Source organism: Miscanthus floridulus, chromosome 18 (genome assembly GCF_019320115.1).
Source record: "Miscanthus floridulus cultivar M001 chromosome 18, ASM1932011v1, whole genome shotgun sequence".
In the NCBI taxonomy this organism is placed as follows: Eukaryota; Viridiplantae; Streptophyta; class Magnoliopsida; order Poales; family Poaceae; genus Miscanthus; species Miscanthus floridulus.
Window position 1 is genome coordinate 118,207,464 of NC_089597.1, and position 19,650 is coordinate 118,227,113.

General features: G+C 44.2%; 1 protein-coding gene across 1 annotated transcript; it reads right to left on the minus strand.

The window, feature by feature from the left end:
- Window positions 1-3,634: 3,634 nt before the first annotated feature.
- On the minus strand, window positions 3,635-8,977 carry LOC136520822 (uncharacterized). Its single transcript, XM_066514481.1, has 3 exons — window positions 7,958-8,977; window positions 5,005-5,270; window positions 3,635-4,528 (listed from the first exon to the last, which is right to left on the minus strand). Exons 1-3 carry the CDS (start codon window positions 8,875-8,877, stop codon window positions 3,798-3,800), a joined length of 1,917 nt encoding a protein of 638 aa, XP_066370578.1. The 5' UTR covers window positions 8,878-8,977; the 3' UTR covers window positions 3,635-3,797.
- Between the last annotated feature and the right edge of the window lie 10,673 nt (window positions 8,978-19,650).

Sequence of the window (19,650 nt, forward strand, 5' to 3'; positions counted from 1 at the left end):
ATGTGAGTTTTGGTGTATTGATGACATCCAAATTTGGGACTAATGTGATCTTAATAAGATATGTCGTAGCTATTAGTCCCATGAAAGATTCAAAGAGTTGATAAAAATGAAATGGTATCCCACAATTCTTGAAGTTGTAAAGGTGGACGAACTCAAAGCACTCTCCAAAGGTTTTATTTTTGTTTTCGAGTTTAGGATCCACCGCACTATAAAGAGGGATGCAAACTTAGTTGGTCTGAGAAAGATAGAGTGCTCAAGCATAAAAATAAAATCAAAAGAGAGACACTTTAGCACTCCACGAGCATGTAGAATATTTTTTTGTGACTGTTGGTGTCAGAAGTCCCGACGTAATCTAGACCTCCTGACCGTCGGAAGTCATGACTCATGCCGGAAGTCCTAACGTCCAGTCACTTAGCCTGCGCGGTGACCGTGGCCGTCTAAAGTCCCGACGTGAGTTGGAACTCCCGACAGTCGGAAGTCCCGACCCAAGTCAAGAGTCCCAACACCTAGGGTTTTGCTGGTCGGCTATCTACGCCCGTCAAAAGTCTCAACATACGTCGAAACTCCCGATAGTCAGAAGTCCTGACCCATGTCAGGAGTCCCGACACTTGGGGTTTTGCTGGTCGGCTGTTTGCACACGTCAGAAGTCCCGACGTACGTCGAAAGTCCCTACATTTATCAGGAGTTCCAACATTGACTTGGTTATGCTGACTTTTGACCCTATGTGAACAGTGTTTTCTGTTAAGGTCGAAAGTCCCAAGATCTACGTTGGAACTTCCAACGTAGATATGAACAATTAGATTTCTACTGTGAGTATAAATAGCCATCTTCTCACTTCTAACCGTTACGGACTCATTCACAGCTCACCAACCTTTGTCCACAACAGCTCCCAAGCAACAAAGGCACCCCTCTCCTCTCTCCTTTGCTCCAATCTTCGATTCCCCTAGGGTTTTAAGTGAAAGGAGAGTGGATTAAGTGAGAGAATCACTTTGGCAAGCTTGAGCACTTGATTTCTTCGTCAAGCTGGTTGGATTTACGTCTATTACTCTTGGGGCATTGCCCCTAGCTGGCTAGACGTTGCCTAAGAGCTTCTATCTTGTGGAAGAGTCTTGGAAAGTTTGTATTATCCTTGATTTCTTAGTGAAAAGCTCAAGTGACCTTTTGTGATTGCTTTGAGAGACGCAAGGAGGTGAAAGAGACTCTGACCTTTATGGTCACCTCAACAACGAGGACGTAGGAGCTCCTTTATGGGGTTGCCGAACCTCGGGATAAATCCTTGTGTCCCGTGTGCTTGTTGTTGTGTTTGCTCTAGATTACTTGTATTTGTTTGTCTCTCTTTCTCTCCCGAACTTCAATTTAGGGTTTGAACTCGATCTATGGTTTGGAGGCATTTAGGTGTCAAGAGAGTGAGCCAACATCTTCATCAAACCACTAGGAAGTGGGGTTGTAAGATTATTTATCCACAAAGTTAAATTTGGCACTGTTTTTGTAGTTCACGTAGGCGCCGGGACTTATGACGTTTGTGTCGGAACTTCTGACGACGTCGGGAGTTCCGACCCAAACTGTTGGGACTTCCGACATTGACTGACAAATTTGAACTTAGTATTTGCAGTTAATTTTTAGATACGTCTATTCACCCCCTCCCTCTAAGCATTGTTAGATCCTTTCAGGAGAAAAAAGTCCACATTACCTCCCTCAATTTTTGTGAAAGCTTGTTTTTTCTCCCTGAACTCTAAAATCGGGTAAACCACCTCCCTAAACTTTTAAAACCGTTCATTTTACCTCCCTGACTGGTTATAAGCGGTTTTCAAAGGCGGTTTTGTCTTTTTATTTTTTTATTTATTTTGACTGAATCTTTGAAAAAATCATAGTAAATCATAGAAAAATCATAAAAATAGAAAATTTAATTTTTTTGGACTCAACATGAGTAGATCTACACAGTGAACATATAATACGGTAGGCTTTAGTACAAATTTTTTGCTGTAGCTTTAGATCTATGATTTTCTATAATTAATTCATAGCTGCAGTTTTCATAGTCCAATTGTGGTGAAATTTTTATGGTGAGCTAATTGTTATATGCTTGAACTGTAGTAAAAACTTCATACTCATTGGATCATGTATAACTTAGTTATAGATTTATAAATACTATTTAACAAGCATACACCTAAATAAATCTATAACTAGCTCAAGCATTATACATGATCCAATGAGTATAAAATTTTTACTACAGTTCAAACATACAATAATTAGCTCACCTGCAGCTATGAATTAATTACAGAAAAGCATAAGATCTAAAGCTACAGTAAAAAATTGTACTAAAGTGTACCATGTTATATGTTGACTGTGTAGATCTACTCATGTGGAGTCTAACAAAATTAGACTTTTTATTTTATGATTTTACTATGATTTTTCAAAAATTCAGCCAAAATAAAAAAAAAGTCAAAACCGCATTTGAAAACCGCCTATAACCGGTCAAAGAGGTAAAACGAAGGGTTTTAAAAGTTCAGGGAGGTGGTTTACCTGGTTTTAGAGTTGAGGAAAGAAAAATAGATTTTCACAAAAGTTGAGGGAGATAATATAAACTTTTTCCATGGTGGGACAATGATCAATCTACCAGGCATGGCCCTTCAGTCTGTCCGGGCTAGCACGGTCCCGACGGCCATAACCCGTGCCGTTCCTAGGCCAGGCCGAAACCCGTGCCTTGGGCCCGGCCGTGGACCATTTGGCCAGCTATAATATCAAGTTCTCAACTAGAATATGGAGGTAACTAAAGGTCACAAAATGTAAATAACCAAACACGATTTATTAATCACGGTTTGCCTGCGCATAACAACTAAACACCAAGACACTACATACACTTACGGTGGTTTAGGTATTAGTCATCATTTTCTTTTTGAAACAAAGGTATTAGCCATCATCACAAAATAGTTACTTTTTGTCAGTCAAGAAAATTGCTTTTTCCTTGTTGTAAATGTAAGCTCTATTCTTCATTGAGGCAGTTTTTTTTATTGCAATCAACGCTTTGACATCATTTGTGCTTTGTACAGTTCGAGATCCTAGCTTGTAGTTCCATTTTATGTTTATCTTTGCCTGTGCCCACTATTCTGTATGTGCATCGGTTTATGTTTTCATCACAAAATAGTTACTTTTTGTACTAGTGCGCTGAGTTGTATAGTGTTGTGCTGTATGCTTCTTCATCCTATTGTCTCGCGCTTACACACGTCGTGACTTTCTTCTTGGCCAACCCACGCGTGTCTACGTTTTACAGCCGTATATCTCTAGCACAAGCACCCAAGTATAGTTATATTTCCTTTTACAAGGCAACACTCAATTTCTTCCTTTTTATAAGGTGACAATCAGCCTACAACTACAAGATAACAGTACCAGCCTGTTCGCTCGGTCGTATTCGTCTTATAAGCCATGACTTATCAGTCAACGAATAATATTTTTCTCACACCAAATCAGCCAACAGTACTTTCAACCGTGGCTTATAAGCCAAACAAGTCCAAACGAACAGGACGGTAAACTTTGTTCCAAAAGTTGATTCGTGTCGAAATAAATTTCTAGAGTACCTAAATTTTGGGAGTAAAACGTAGTAGGTCAAGTAAACAGCAGATCCCTGCAACATGTATAATTTGCAATTGGGCCAACTACGTTTGGATTTAAGAAGCCGTAGATCACACTTGCCATACAAAGTTGCATCGTACAATAATGACAGGATAGTTCTTACAATTTCGTCATCTCATGTAACCATACAACATCACCTGGAAATGTTCGAGGCATCTCTGCCGCCCTCACTACGTCGATGACCGAGCAGTGATGGAAGAGTGATACGTTGTGCTCCTTTGCTTACGATAAGAAGAATATACATCATCATACTGTCCCACCTCATTCGGATCGGCAGAAGCTCCGAGACCCAACCGACCGCTGGACCCTGGTTTACTGTCAACACTACCATCAGCACGCATCCCTGTCTCAGGGTTTGTTACAAGCAGATTCGGTGGGGGAGGGATGCAAGCGCCTCCCTTTCGGGCAGGGAGTTCCCTCTCGTAGTCATCATAGTCATCGGGCTCGCTTTGTCTCATTGGACCTTCTGATGGGTTTACCTCCCCAATATCACTGAAGAACTTCGACACACGCTCAAGGATCTCAGACTCTGGGACGGTTGATGGAGGGATGGTAGTGGGGATGTCAAGCGGGCTTAAGGGAGAGTATGGCACTCCACTACCTATTTGCATCTTCCGAACCATTCCAGGAATGAGGCCAGGGGGGAAGAGTGGATAAGGAGGTGGATTCGAATCATTTGTAGCAGCAGTGCTTTGAGGAGCCAGAGAGGGAATTAACGATGGTTGCACTGGCAAAGATCCTGCAAAAGTAGTTTGGCCTACAGGAGGATAAACACCAGCTGGAAGTTGGTTTGCTGGAAATTGTGCAGAGGGAACAGATTGGGTTGCACCAGCAACAGGATGGATTGCTTTATCCTTCTCTGGAGGTTCCGAGGACCATTTTGAGCGCAATGGCGCTGATCCTGCAAAAACATCTAGCAGCTTTTAGGTTTTTTACTACCAAAAAGCAAAATGTACATGCATTACATTTTAAAAAGCTATTCCAAAAAGACATTGTAAGACCGGAGAATCAAACGAGAGAATGATTTAACTGAGAAACACAAGTAAATCAGCCAGAGGATAAAGTTCTCTAATTGGATGATGGGTCAGATAGGTTTCCAGGAATGAATTCTAGAAAGTTATGAATCATTCTAAATAGTGGCTACAACATATAGCAGCCAGTGCAGTCCGGGGCTACTAGGATCACAGCTATGTGAGTTGACGAATCAAATGAAGAAAGATGGTAATCAGATGGAAACTCACAGGTTAAGTACTCAAAGAATACAAAATAGCATCCTTATTTCAGAGCTAGCATCGTCATCAGATAACAAAAAAAAGGTTGAAGTACCTAGACTGAATGGGAAATAGAGGTAGTAAAGGAAGCAGAGAAAAAAGATACCTGAAAAGGTCGATGGATCTGGTGAAACATGTCGTGGCACCAAAGGATAAGGCAAGCCACCTTTCATCTCTCTTTCAAAATTAGCGATTGTTTCCTGGTCGTAAACTTCCTTTGAACCCCAAAACTGCAGGATTTTCTCAACGCGAGTCTGGTTGTCATCTTTACTCTGTGAATTATTGTAAACCCTTGCAAGCATGGAACCCAGTACAGACTTAAAAGCAATAGCCTCATTGTCAAGGTCCCGAATATTAGTTCGTCTTTGTAAGCTGTAGCATGTCAAATACATTCAGAAATCAGCAATGCATTAAATTAAATACGCATAGTTACAAGTCATGTGCATTTCGAAATTCTCAGAAGCTAGATTTGATCGGTCAAGGGTCAAGCATTAGCAGCTCCTTGAGGACAGGTGTTAAATATCCTAACCAAACAGAATCCTTAGTGATCTAAACCATTCCAATCTTCTTAGTTGGGTATTATTCAATATCATGAAAGATCAGCACATTTAAAACATATATAGCAAAACTTCGTTTCAACTTGATAATATATGCATGCATTTCTATTTTCCTACATGGGCCCCTCCTATTGCAGTGTCTAAATTTATACCAAATTTTAGCACTTATGCTACATGGAGACTAAGATCTGGTTACAGACAGAGTTGTCAATCTCATTCTGGTAAAGGCCAGAACGTCCAGATTACCTCAGACCGCCGTAGAGACTGGTACAACAGAGGTCAAATCCAGTACCGGTCATGGTTCTGGCTGATTTCGGCTGTACCAGGCGAAATCTAGCATTCTGTGGATGCCAGCACTAGTTAATAAAGGAGAGTCCCAGTTGTAGAAGAACAGATTCTTCGAGTTCAACTTGGGCGGGGGTGATAGCGATACTACAGGAGCAACCGCTGTTGCTTCTCCCTCCAGGCGGCTGTGACGCGATAAAAAAAAGTTTGGGATGGAGAAGATGTCTGCTTCCTAGACACGGACAGCCCCTGGGACCTCAACTCCATCTATGGCCTGCAGCTCAGGGCCATCCGGCCATGGCAGCGAGCCAGCAAGGATAAGAGAAAGGATAAGGCAGAGAGAGAATGAGATATACTTCTTTCTGGCTTTCACTGAGTGGAAGAAATAGGTAAGAGGAGACAAATGTACACGTCTGTGTAAGCCTTCTGAATATGCAGGTGGCAGTAGCTACCTTCCAAATAGGTAGTGAATATTTTTATTGGAAGAACGGTAGGGCCAGTAATATAGGTACACGTGTGTGTAAACCTGATTGTAAGCAAGTAAATTCTAATTTATGCAGCACAGAAAATATGCATACATTGTTATATACAACAACAACAACAACAACAACAACAACAACATAGCCTTTCAGTCCCAAGCACAGAAAATATGCATACATTGTTATATCTATCCATAATATTAAATAGGCTAATTTTCGACACTTCTAGAGACCTCCTTCATTAGTTTCCCATCCTATTTCGCGCCTATGTCTTTCCCGTGCCTGGATAGGGCTGTGTTGCATGTTTGCCTAAACGGAAAAGTTGTCACACACACAAGGAAGGAACAGACTGCTACTATGGTACGACGCATAATTGAACTCAAGGAATAGCCTCCTACTATAGTACTCTTGCCCTGTTAAAGAAACGGTTCATGCAAGGCAACAAAAGCATTCATATGTAGGTTAGTCAAGCTGGCTAGGGCACACCATAGAATGATCTTGGTGGGGTCCCTCTCTGCATTAAGTGTGAGATATATCTTCGTCCCGATACATTTTAGCGATTCTGCTTTGAACGATAGTTCTAGCTATTTTTAGTCCCCTGTATCTGCCCCTCGCGTGTTCCGCATATGGGTCTAAACATGGTGTTTCTGGTTTCCATCATCTCCGCTCGAGTCTCACACTGATTTTCTGTGCTCACTATTGAACCATCGTTAATCGCGGGAGCAGTGTTTGGCCTACTCTGAACAGATGTGGCATGTGGGCCTGGGTGACCTGCTACAGCTATACGCCTCCTAGGGGCTGGTTCAGACCCGCCAGCATATGACTATGGGGAATTTTTCTCTCCCGTTGCAAGCCACAGGTATGTTTGCTGGTTTTGGCAATAAATATATAAAAATATTTTAGCAAATAATTACTAATAAATATAAATGCATTTACAGTTTATTATACTCCAGAATGGTACACCGTACACAGATATTGTCTAGTATTGAAATATTCCGTTCCAATGGGTAATCCAGAATGGCATCCTGAATGGTATTGATAAGCTTGCTAGGGTCCCTCTGAACAAAAGGATGTATGCATTTGGTACAACAGAATATCGTTTAAAAAAGCACATCACAGCTTCACCAGGGTCTACTTGCTATGTCTATAACACTCAGTTTCTAATGGACCAGAAAATGGTAACAAGCTGGGGAGTACCACTTTCATCTGCATGAGAAAAGGTTCCTAAATTACAAGATATATGATCTCTCTTATCATTATGAAACAAAGCACCTGGGTATTTTTCTATGTTTATCGATTTTATAATCTGTCAAAAGACAAAAGTAAGTTTGTTTTTTAAGGCCTTCTATTTGCCTAGAAGTACTTATCTTCCAATGTTAAAATGTTGGCCTTAGTAAAGTATAGTAGTTTTTGAAATGAATTTGGGTGAACTAAGATTGCATCAAGTACTCCCAATCTGGTGAGTGCTTATGAAGAGGTAAATAGTGTGGATGCTGGAAATATGAATTGGTCACTCTACAAGCTGCGCGCTACAGCAATGAGATATGAAAACAATATATGCTCATTAGATAACACTTCATGCACTGGTATGTCAGTCAGCAATTCAGCATGATAACTGAAGTATTCATCAAAAGGAACATAAGGACTATTTCTCAACAGAAGAACTACAATTAAAAAATAAAAGGCATAACGTAAGCAGTTCTACTTTAATAAAGATAGGAAACAAATCGAGCCATACCTTTCAAAAAGAATATCATTCACCAGGAAAATTATGTGCAGCTGCCGCTCCGAATCCTCCAACACAAATACTCTCTCCTTAAGAGCTTCAGCCAGAGCCGGTGCAAATGGCAATCTTTGCATAAACCATGACTTTGCTCCCTTTATTGATTCCTTAGTGCCGTTAAGATTGTTAAGCACGTCTTGCAGCTCAGCAGCAACATCTGCTGGGAGCGGCCCAGACAGTCCCTTGAACGGTTGTGCTGCAGCTTCATAGTCCCCATGGCCGTGAGCAGCAGCAAACTGCTGGTGCTGGTCATAGAATGGAGGGTACCCCGGCTGGTGGATCGGCGGCCCCCTCATCATAGGGCCCATAGGCGGCATCATATGCATCGAGCCTGGCGGGTAGGGCGCCGGCACCGGCGAGCGCGGCAAGAGCCAGAGCATGTACCTGTAGTAGGCGTGACCTTCCCCGCCGAAGACGAAGGCGTAGTCCGGGTTGTCGTGCTGCTTGTCGCGGATCATGGCCTCGAAATCCGGCCCGTTCTTGGCGATGTACTCGACGAGCTTGTCGATGCGCTTCTGGAGCTCCGGATCGGCGGGGGGCGCAGCCGGCGGCGGCGGGGCGGATTCGAACGGCGGCGGGTGCATGTAAGGGTGGTGCGGCGGCGGGGAGGGCGTGGACAAGACGTGCGGCGGTGGCGGGTGCGCCGCGTACGGGGGAGGCGGCTGCTGGTGCGGCGGCAGGTGCGAGTAGGCCGGCAGCATGGGGCGCGCGTAGGGCCCGGGCGGGTACTGCGGGAGCGGCGCGCCGTAAGGGTGGGGCGGGTACTGAGGCGGCGGCGCCTGCGGGTGGTACCCTCCGTACTGCGGCGGCGGTGGCTGCTGCCCCTGCGCGTACGCCATGGCCGCGGCCGCGTAGTCCTGGGGTTGCCGGTCCATGAGGGGCTCCGGCTAGAAGAAGGGTAGGGCTCCGAGAGCCGCGACGGCGGCGGCGGAGACGGGACGGGGCCACAGGGGGAGAGGACACGAGGCCGAGAGACTCCGCGAGGTGTCCGAATTTTTTATTTTTAGCGCTTTTTAAAAAAAAAAAAATCACAAATATGTTCCCGGAGGAAAGATTTCAAAATCTGGACCCTTGTCTTGGCGCCATCGTTGCTGGCGCCGAGCTTACACGTGCTGGCGCCGAGCTCTTAGGCTCGAAGCAGACGTGAAGGTGACGTGGCAGGAAGCTCGACGCCGTAGATCCTGGCGTCGAGCTCGGCACCAGAGTGTCTAGCGTCGAGCTTGTGTTTTAACACCGGTCCCAACCTTCTTGTCCGAGTCTTCTTCCTCTTTTTTCTCCTCCTTTTTGGGTTTTTTCTCTCCCCACTTGGAAACTTTGATTTGATCCGTAGATCGTTGAGAGCAAGGTATTCTCGCTCCTCTCCTAGTTTTTTTCGCATCAATTCGATATATATTAGTCAGATTTTTCAACCTAAGAATCGTCATTACTTAGGGTTTTATTTTATTCCTCAATATTTGTATTATACAACCGTAGGATGATGCTAAGGCGTCGAAAAGCTAGCAAACCTAGGTAACCACATCGCATGTAGTTATGTTATTGGTTCATTGTTGTGCATCAAATGAGAAACCCTAGTTTTAGGGTTTAATGTTAATTGCTTTTGGTTCTTAGAACGAAATTGATTTTATTATAGTTATAGTTCTCATTGATATTTATTTGTGATGTTTTGATTTTTATTTGTTAAATTACATCCGTTTTGTTAGATGCAAAAAATATATCGGGAGGAGTTTTGACGAAAATGGGGTCGTCCTCGAGAATTATACCCCGACGCGTCTAGCAAAGATGCTCCTGTCCCTCTTGACCTCCCTGCCCCTAACTGTGACTGTGGTTTCCCGGCCCACGTTTTTCAATCGAAACATCCGGACACAGCGACGTGGTGCTTCTACACATGCAGTTGTTTTAATGTAAGAAATTATTTTCACTATCTTTTTTGTTTATTTGTGTAAGTATGCTACTAATATTTTATTGGAATCTCGTTGTGTAGGACCATAAGAGGTGCTTTTTCTTTCAGTGGATTGACGATGCAGACAAGTTTGATCCTAGGTACCTCCTTTTCGACGATTGGTTTAGAGGGAGACATCCACGTGAGCACTTCAAGCGGTGGGTTCCACCCCCCTAACCCTCCACCAATAACGTCAAAGGAGAAGCACCTAACTGTAGTTAGACGACTCGAGGAACCTCCTCTATGCGATTGCAGAGATCAAGCTGTGATAACCCCTGAGAATACGTTAAAGTTTATGTGTCCAAACAAGCATAAAGTAAGTGCAAAGTGTATGTGTTGAAATATTGAGCTATATTGTTCATGTACTAATGTCACCTTATTTAGGTGTTTTCAATGACGAAGTGTCATTTCAAGTAGTGGTTGTATGGTCCTAACTCCTAAGAACAAATGGCCGAAAAAATCGCGAAAGGAGGAAAAGAAGAAAGAAAGGGTAATTTACAAAGCACCTCCTGTCATGTGCAAATATGGTGTTAAATCCAAATATGGCCTAGTCCCTTCGAAGCTTGGAATAGGCCATTATTACGGCCATATGGTTGACTATGATAAGGTTGGTTATTTTTGTAGTAAACATGAAATCGTATTTTGTTTCTTTTGATAAGACATATATGATATAATTTTTTATTTAAACAGAGCACTAGGAAATGCAGGTGGGAATGTTATGATGGTCAAGCTAAGTTCTTGGATAAACTGAAGAGGAGGCAAGTAATTGCACGGACGAGGGGATATGTATCTGACTACGTCAACCTATTCGTTAAACATCACGAAGAAAAGGTGCGTGAGTTTGCTAGACAGCGTGGTATTTATTACCCGGTCGGCTTGATAAATGGGGATTGGAGAGACAAATGATGTTAGAGGAGGAGAGGGCAAGGAAGGAGACAAGGAAGGAGACAAGAGTACAGATACAGGTCTTGAACGGGCATGTTGTTGCATTATGTGCTAGTGAGTGCTTGAAAGCCTTTTTTCGTTGCCTGATTTTAAATATAATATAATCGTGTTGCTAACTGATTGCATTTTATATATGAAGGGATTAGATGCAGTGAGGAACATGCCGTAGAGGTGGCTCGTGCAAAGTATGAGGAAAAGAAGTTAGATGAGCATAGATCACGAGCTGATCGTACCGTTCAATCACCGATTGTGTTGTCTAATGAGGAGGGACGAGGATGAGGACGACACTAGCAGACTGAGTGAGCTCATCGCTCTAGCAGAGGCGGGCTTACAGGCGGGGGAGGTTGAGGACGACACTGGCAGACTGTGCGAGCTCATCGCTCTAGTAGAGGTGGGCTTGCAGGCGGAGGCTGAGGACGACACTAGCAGACTGAGTGAGCTCATCGGATAGACTGAGTGAGCTCATCGCTCTAGCAGAGGCGGACTTGTAGGTGGAGGAGGCTGAAGATGACAGTGGCAGATTGAGCGAGCTCATTGCTCTAGCAGAGGCGGCCTTGCAAACGAAGGAGGATGACTACGCGTTCTTCACTCAGGCCACAGAGGCTGCAGATGAAGCGGAGGCCACTTACTACAGGCGATAGGTAGGTCAGAGCAATGCAGGTGAGCCTAGCCACAGCAACAGGGTTATGGTAGAGGACTGATACTCGGATGATGAGTTGCTTACTCAGTATATTTCAGACTGAGGATTTGAAAGTACATTTGCCCCCTATGTCTACTATAGGCACGTACTTCTAGTATTATTATATTGTTTAATGTTGCATAGTATTAGACTTTTCATTATGTGGTTATTTTCATTATTTATGGTCATAATATTCAGTTTAATATTACGAACGTATTGAAATATGATCACGTGCTGCAAATAAAACCTAACGAAGTAGGGTATTATATAATTCAACACACAAAACACATGAAATGGTATGTGACAACATGTACCGAACTAGAGTACAGAGTTCCTTCGACTAAACCTAAGATGCCTTAGGTAATTAAACCAAACAACAAACACATAGATGCGGCATATGAATAAGATAAAGTCATCCTAGCAGTGTGGCCACATAGCAAATTGTGTTGCACTTTCTCCAAAGTAGCCTTCCATTGTTGATGGTGGCGGCGGCGGGGGTGGCGACGAAGGACCCTTGTTTCTATGATTAGGGTAGGTGCAATATGGATCATTATAGAGTGCCTCCTGTGAACTGACACCATTGTTTTCGTCTTCCTATTCGTCGTCCTTGTAACCATTGCTAACTTTTCTTTCTAGATCGAAGATACGGTCCTACAGGTAGTAGATGCATTCCGCATGCGGATAAATAGGTTCAGGATCGACCCACCTAGTGAACTCATAGTTTTCTTCGGCCAAGGAAGACTACAATAAGTATGTCATGTAAGTTGTATAGACGAGGAACATATTAAAGAAACAAATACTAATAGCAATTACCCATGCTCACGGGCATTTGAAGAAACGACGACCTCCATCTATTCTCTCAGTGAACATATGCACTAGGCAGTCCTCACCATGCATGCATTTTGGCTACTCTTCTTTTCGTTCATCGTATCCTCTCAGTGGTGCCTCTTTGGTGAAATCGCTTTTGCTCTCAACTGGGAACCTCTCATAAAGAGCTTCCTCAAAAAAATTAGGGTAAAGAGGACCCTCCCACCTAATGGTTGATCCCTTTCGCTTTCCTCTCTCTCTAGACAACCCTCCATACATTGGTACTGCAACAAAAGAAAATGCTGAGGAGTGCTCTTTTTCCTTGTTTTGTGTGTGAATGAGAGGGAGTGAGGGGTTATTTATAGGTTGAGAGGAGAAATAGAGGCCTCTCAATGTGCCATGTCAGCGATCCGTGTGCCTCTTCACCTCAGCCCTTGGATCAAACAAGCATAAGATGGATGGTGGAGATAGAGTGGAGTTGTGCTTCCTTGCATGCTAGTACTATATCAGTGAAGTGATAAATCGTTGTTGTCCTTGTAACTGAAAAGTCTATTTTCATTGTCTGAAAAACCTTTATTCATTCACTGTTACTTGAAAAGCCTAGATTCATCTGCAAAGCGTCTGTATGATACGATTGGACTATACACGTTCTAATGAATTTACATTTAATCTGTATACTACATTTGTGCCTTTTTAGCAGTGTAGAATGATTAATGATTCACGAAAAAAATCACAAGAGTTTTCCTTGTTTTAGGAGCATCCACAGTTACAAACATAGACATCATTATATAATTCAAACATTTAATCATCCAAAGAGCACAATGCAACCACAATGAACACCACAATCAACATAACATGTCATGCACAGCCCAAATAGTCCACAATGTCCATACAGTCCTAAATAGTTACATGAAAGTATATATAAAATCCATAATAGTGCATACTAACATCTACCACAACCCTCATAGCCTCCTACTCTTACCCTTACCCTTGTGACCGAGAGCGCTCGTACCTGGAGTATAAGGGTCAGGTGGACGGTGTCGCCTAGTGCCTAGAGGCTGTGTAAGCTAAGTCGAGGGAGCGTCATGGAGCTGAGAGGGGCCAAGCTCCTCATGCCTCTAGTCCACGTCATCCTCGTCGTCGTCGTCGTCCTCGTCCCTGTCCCCTGTAGCTGCTTGGCTACAGGAACCTAAGCCTCCTCTGCCTGCGAAAGGAACGTACACATCTTGCGTCATGTCTGTCCTACAACCACAACGAGCAGCCGCACGGCGTAGCCGACGTGACAGCCTCTGTTGTACAAAATTATGTTAACTAAAAGAATCTAACGTATTGATAATATATTTGAAAGAATATTTTGAATCTTACGTCTAGGAAGCTACGCATGTAGTCGTCCCTGACTCTCGGCCGAATGCGCTCAATGTCTTCAATAGAGCATTTGAGTGTATTGTCCTACAACAAAGTTGTCAGTAATAATACTTCTGAACAGATAGCTATAGGTTTTGTTTTCTTTTGTATAAGAATCTAACATATTATAAGGATGATACGGCTCGAAGGTGGCACTAACTAAAATAGATAACTCTAACGTCTAATGTATTGGTATGCAACTTAACGTAGAAAAATAAGGCAATTGACTTACCACTCTGTCCAAGATCGGTCTTGTCTCCACCTACCTTCCTGCACAAGTAGATTGGTCATACGCCGTGTCTTCATCATCAGAGGACTCGATGTCGGCGTAGTCATCTTCTGTCCACTGTACCCTCAGCCTGCAATGTGTCACATGCTAGTACCAAGCTTAGAGGCTGACCTTGGAACCACTCACGATGAGCCAGAACCTCTGGATGGCCAACTGGAAGACGAGCCCACATCCACAGCTAGAGCAGGTACACGCATCCACCAAGTGATGCTGTGGACGAGGTCCGACGACACCCCTCGCACAGCTGCCGGTATAGAAAATCCAAGACTGCAGAGCCCCAGCTGTAGTGACTCGCCTGGTCCCAATCACTGAGGTAGTGGACCCACATCTAGGACGCAGTGTCACCCGTGGCGTTGGGGAAGAGAACATAGATAAACAGGTGTAGGATCCACGCCCTATAGTAGTACCCAACTGTCTCCTCATTTGCCTTCTTAGGGCACTGTGCGAACTCTTACTGGAGCCAGGAGATGAGAACTCCAGAAGTGCAAGCCCCTTGCTCGCCAAGCTCACGCCCAAGGAAGGCCTCCACTCATGCTCTCTAGCCTTCTGACCTACATTGCCCGGTGACTGGGTTGCCGTGAATCCTCAGGCCTAGCATCTTCTGACAGTCCTAGAGCGTGACTGTCATCTCCTCGAAAGGTAGGTGGAAGCTATGAGTCTCTAGCCGCCACCTATATTTTAGACAAAGCAAGATTACATGTAAAAAAGGCAAGCGCATGAACAAATGGTCATGAATGGAGGCAATGATTGAATATAATACCTATCAACCAACGCAGTTATGGCCGCTGAGTTGAACTTGGGCAACCCATGACGAACCTGAAAAGAGATGACATCTAGGTTAGCTCTTTGCAGGAAAGGAGTGTACCTATCATCGTACCGCATATCCAAGAACCCATTGTGGGTTCTAGGATGAAGGAGCGGAAGATCCTGCATGGAATAAAACATAGTCTCCTGTTACTTCACGAACACATGTACGCTCACCAAAATTTGAACAAAACATATAGATTATTACCTGCCCCTGCGCTATGAGACATCCTCGGTGGGTTGCCTCGTACGTCGGGTCGAGCAGGTGGAATTGTGCCATCCTACAAAAAAGTCAATGTATTAGAAATTCAATATACAATAAAACATGAGCTTAGAAATGTACAAGTAATTGACACAATTACAAGCATAAATTGAGGCATACATAATTAATTAAATGATTACGACAAATATGAAATAATAAAATCAACCAATAGTCGCACCTCACTAATCTGTCAATGGCAACTTCATGAATTATGGCCAAGTCTACCACACTTGCCGCACTCATACTGCTCGGGGTCAGTAACAAATGGGGTTCCTCTCCCACACCTCGTTCTTCTGGGTATCTGATCCATAACCATCATGTGCCTCGTCCTCTTCCTTGATCCACGCTTGTTCCAATGGTAAGCTGGATCTACAATGTACTTTGGCCCATCATATGGAGGCCACTCTCTAGGGTCCTGGAAAGGCACGAAGCGGGGGCTCCATGTGTGCATAAGCGTGTCAACACTGAACTCATGAGGTATCATGCTCTCGATATTATAGTTGTGATGCCTAGCTGCTGCCACCAAATGGGAACATAGAAAGTGGTACTGCCATGGTTTATCACAAGTGCATTTGAAATCTTAGAGGACAGCCACGTGCATCCTTGACTCTCGAACCTCACCGTCGGACGTTGTACTGCCCCTATGCTCGACCTGATAAGTCCCTGTGGCGTGGTCAAAGCATGTAACCTCATATGTGCCAGCTCTTTCATTTGCCTTCTCTAGGTGTGTATTTGGTTTTGGAGCCCATATCTCTCCATCACTCCGCAACTTCAATGCATGGACGTGTCTATCGTTGAACCAGGCAACAAGCTTATAGACGGTGAATTGAACGATTGCATTCATGGGCATACCACGTATCCCCAATAGCAACTTATTGAATGACTCTGCCATGTTGCTGCACTAAAACTCGTACCTTCATCCACCGACGTCATGAGCTCTCGTCCATTTCTCCAAATCCCTCATCAAACCTGTGAGCCATTGTCTACGTTCTGCATTTGATGCGGTTCTGACCTGTTCCAACATTTTCTGAAAGTACTTGTCCTCAAGCTGTCGAGCAGCCTCCTAGAACAGATCAAAGTTACCCTTCACACCATCCTTCCAGAGTAGATTCTTGGCAAGGTGTCGAGTACACCAACGATGGTGCAAAGGTGCATACCCCTCTATCTGCTCTCGAACGACATTAAGTATGCCCTGGTGCCTATCAGATATGATGCCAACCTCCCTGCCAGGCCCAACCACGTGTATCTAGACTAGCATCAAGAACCATCCCCAACTGTCATTGTTCTCCTTCTCAACCAAATCAAATGCCAAAGGAACCAACTTGTTGTTCGCGTCATAGGATATGGCAATAAGAAGTGTGCCCTGGTATTTGCCAATCAAGAACGTATCATTAATGGAGAAGATGGGACGACACTGCCTAAAGACTTCGACACACTGAGGGAAGCACCAGAAAGCACAGAAGAATATATGCCTCCCATCCTTTCATGCATTTGGTTTTGGTGTGTACTCATAATGCATGCCTGGATTCACCGCTTTGATTGCATTGAAAAGTACTGGCAGCTGCTCGTACCCATCTTCCTAGTCCCCATATACCATCTTCCACGCTTGCTGCTTAGCCCTTCAAGCTTTACCATAAGTTATCACATAACCTCCATACAACGCCTCAATGATCCTGTTAATTGTCCTCACCTTCATGTTGGGTTCTCCCTGCATTATTTCCATCAACCGCTTGGCAATGAGGGTAGATGTCAACTGTCGATGCCTCAGTGTCAGCTCATGGTCAGCATAATTGTGTGGCCCGACAACTTTTGTTATCTTCCACTTTTTGGTGACATTTTGCTTCTTTGCATAAACCCTCCATGGGCAGTGTTCCTTGTCACACACAACTATGTAACGGTGCTCCGCATATGAATGCAAGACCTTATAAGGTCTCTTTCGTATCACTGCAAATGCCTGCAACCACCTCTTCAATGCAGGGAGGTCCTTGAACGCCCTCCCACTCTCAATTACCATGTTAGGGCCGGCCTCAGGAGCTTCTAGGAGCTCATCATCACGTCCTTCTACACATGCCTGATCGGAATGAGCAAGATCACTGAACTCTTGGATCATGGTGGTCGGGAAAGATACGCCTCAATATCTCAACATCACTCTCTGTCAGCTCTCCAACAGGGCAATCATCATCAGAATCAAGAGCCCTTGTCATCTCATATGGATCCAAATCATTCATAATTTCAACACTATTGGAGCAACGAAATCCATCTTCATAGTGCACTTACGCAGCAACAAGGGGCACATCCACATTCTTAGAAATGTCTCCTGCAACATAAGCAGGGAAATAAAGAAAGAATGAAAGAAATAGATGTAAGGAAGGGGGTAAGCTCCCAATAACCATGCAGTTAAGACACTTACTCGAATGATTCTGTGTTAAAGGGATCTTATGAGGAGGATCTGCCACAACAACATGAGTCAGACAAGCATCTCGAACTGCCGCATTGGGGGCAGATCGAGCATCAGGAACCATAGGTGCAACCTCCACATCCATATTAGGTTCTAGGACGGGAGGGTCGATGTGTGCCTGCTAACCCATTAGTGGGGAAAACCCATGAGGGATGGGATCAACTAACACCCGACGCACAATCACGTCCAAACATTGTAGCTAGCTCTTCATAGCTAATCTCACATAGTTCTCCCACTGATCCGCACACCCAATTGGGATCATTCGCCTGAGGATGTTGGTAGGAGAACCTAGGTGCAGTACACCCTCAACTACAATGCCATCATCTCCAAGGCAATGCAGCTCCTCCTGAGCCCTTACAACCATCTCACTAAATGAAGGTCTATCATTGAATAGCACAGGCATGCTTTGCATGTCAACAAACTCAACATATCCATAGCGATCGTATTCAACGGTGCCTCCATGATATATTGTCACTAGGTTGTCCATCTAGTTCAAATACATAACGAAACACATGTCCTTTAGTCCAAATTAAACGATAGATAGTACCTAACAAGTACTTTCTAACTACAAACTAAGTAAATAAGATAATAACTACATACACAGATATATTGTACTAACTAAATAGCTAGATCCTATTTAGTTAACTAAATATATAACTACCTATCCAAGTAGCTATCTAACTATATCTATGTACCTATGTATCTATGTTTCTATCTATCTACATATCTATCTCACTGGATCACTAACTAAATCAACTACCTGAGTCATCACATTAACTAGTAAATAACAAATGCCAAAACTACTACACTACAATCAAAGCTAACTAAGTACACACATTGCGAATTCATAATTTTTACTTGTCCGATGACGGAGTCGCGGACGTCGACGGAGTCGTAGCGGATGCGGGGCGTGGGTCAGGCCGACGAGCTGGGTCGGCGGTGGCACGACCGGGCACTATAGGTGCTGGGGCCGGTGGGGGCGTGGCCGAGGATGGCGATGGCGCGTGGCGGGCATGGGAAGCCCGGCGCTCTGCGCGAATGGCACGTCGGGCGAGCCGCGGACACTGGTGAACGGCGAGGGGACCGGCGTGGGGCGGGCGCTGGGAACGGCGAGGGGACCGACGCGGCGCGGGAGGCCGGTGAGGGGACCGGCGCGGCGCGGGTGGTCGAGTGCGGGGCGTGGCGAGGGAGAGGGCGCGCGAGCGCGGGCGGCTGGGTGCGGGAGAGGCCGCGGGCGGCAGCGGTTCTCTGCTCAGGCGAGGGAAAAGCGAGAGAGAGATAGAGGGAGAGGAAGAGAGAAAGATTGGGGCCCATACGTAAGACAGGCTCGCCGCCCGGGTTCCTGGCGTTGAGCTGCCTGCCATGTCACCGCCACGTTGGCTTCGAGCCCAAGAGCTCGGCGTCAGGGACGCTGTCGCTGAGACGTGTTAGCTCGGCGCCAGCAACGATGGCGCCGAGCTAAGGGCCCAGATTTTGAAATCTTTCCTCCAGGGGCATATTTATGAAAAATTTTCAAAAAAGGCTAAAAAATAAAAAATTCGGGCGAGGTGTCACGCTGGCCTCGCAAAGGGCTAAAGGCCGCTGGACCAGACGGTTCCGATCCAGACTCCAATCGGCCCATCATGTAATAGGATGGTGTGGTCATTCGTTTTCATGATCCACTAGGCCCACCAATCAATTGCGGATCTGTTTTGGAATGGTTTTAAGGCGGGTTTATCTTTTTTAGTTATATAAATACTTGATAAGATTTTAAATATCTCTAAGCTTTTAAATTTTTCAAAAAAATCTAGAGATTGATGAGATATTAGAAATCCAACAAAATATTAAAAACTCATGAAATTATTTTTAAAAACTTCAAAAATTAGATTTAGATGTAGGAGAATGAGAAATATCCAAAAAAAATAAAAAATACAAAACTATAATTGATGTATAATTTTTTAAAAAAAACTTTGCATGCATAAGATGTAACCAACATGAATGCAACATACATTAATGTTGAATGCATTCATGCTAGTTGTATATTATGTTTTTGTTTTGAAAAGTTTTCAAAATATGTTTACA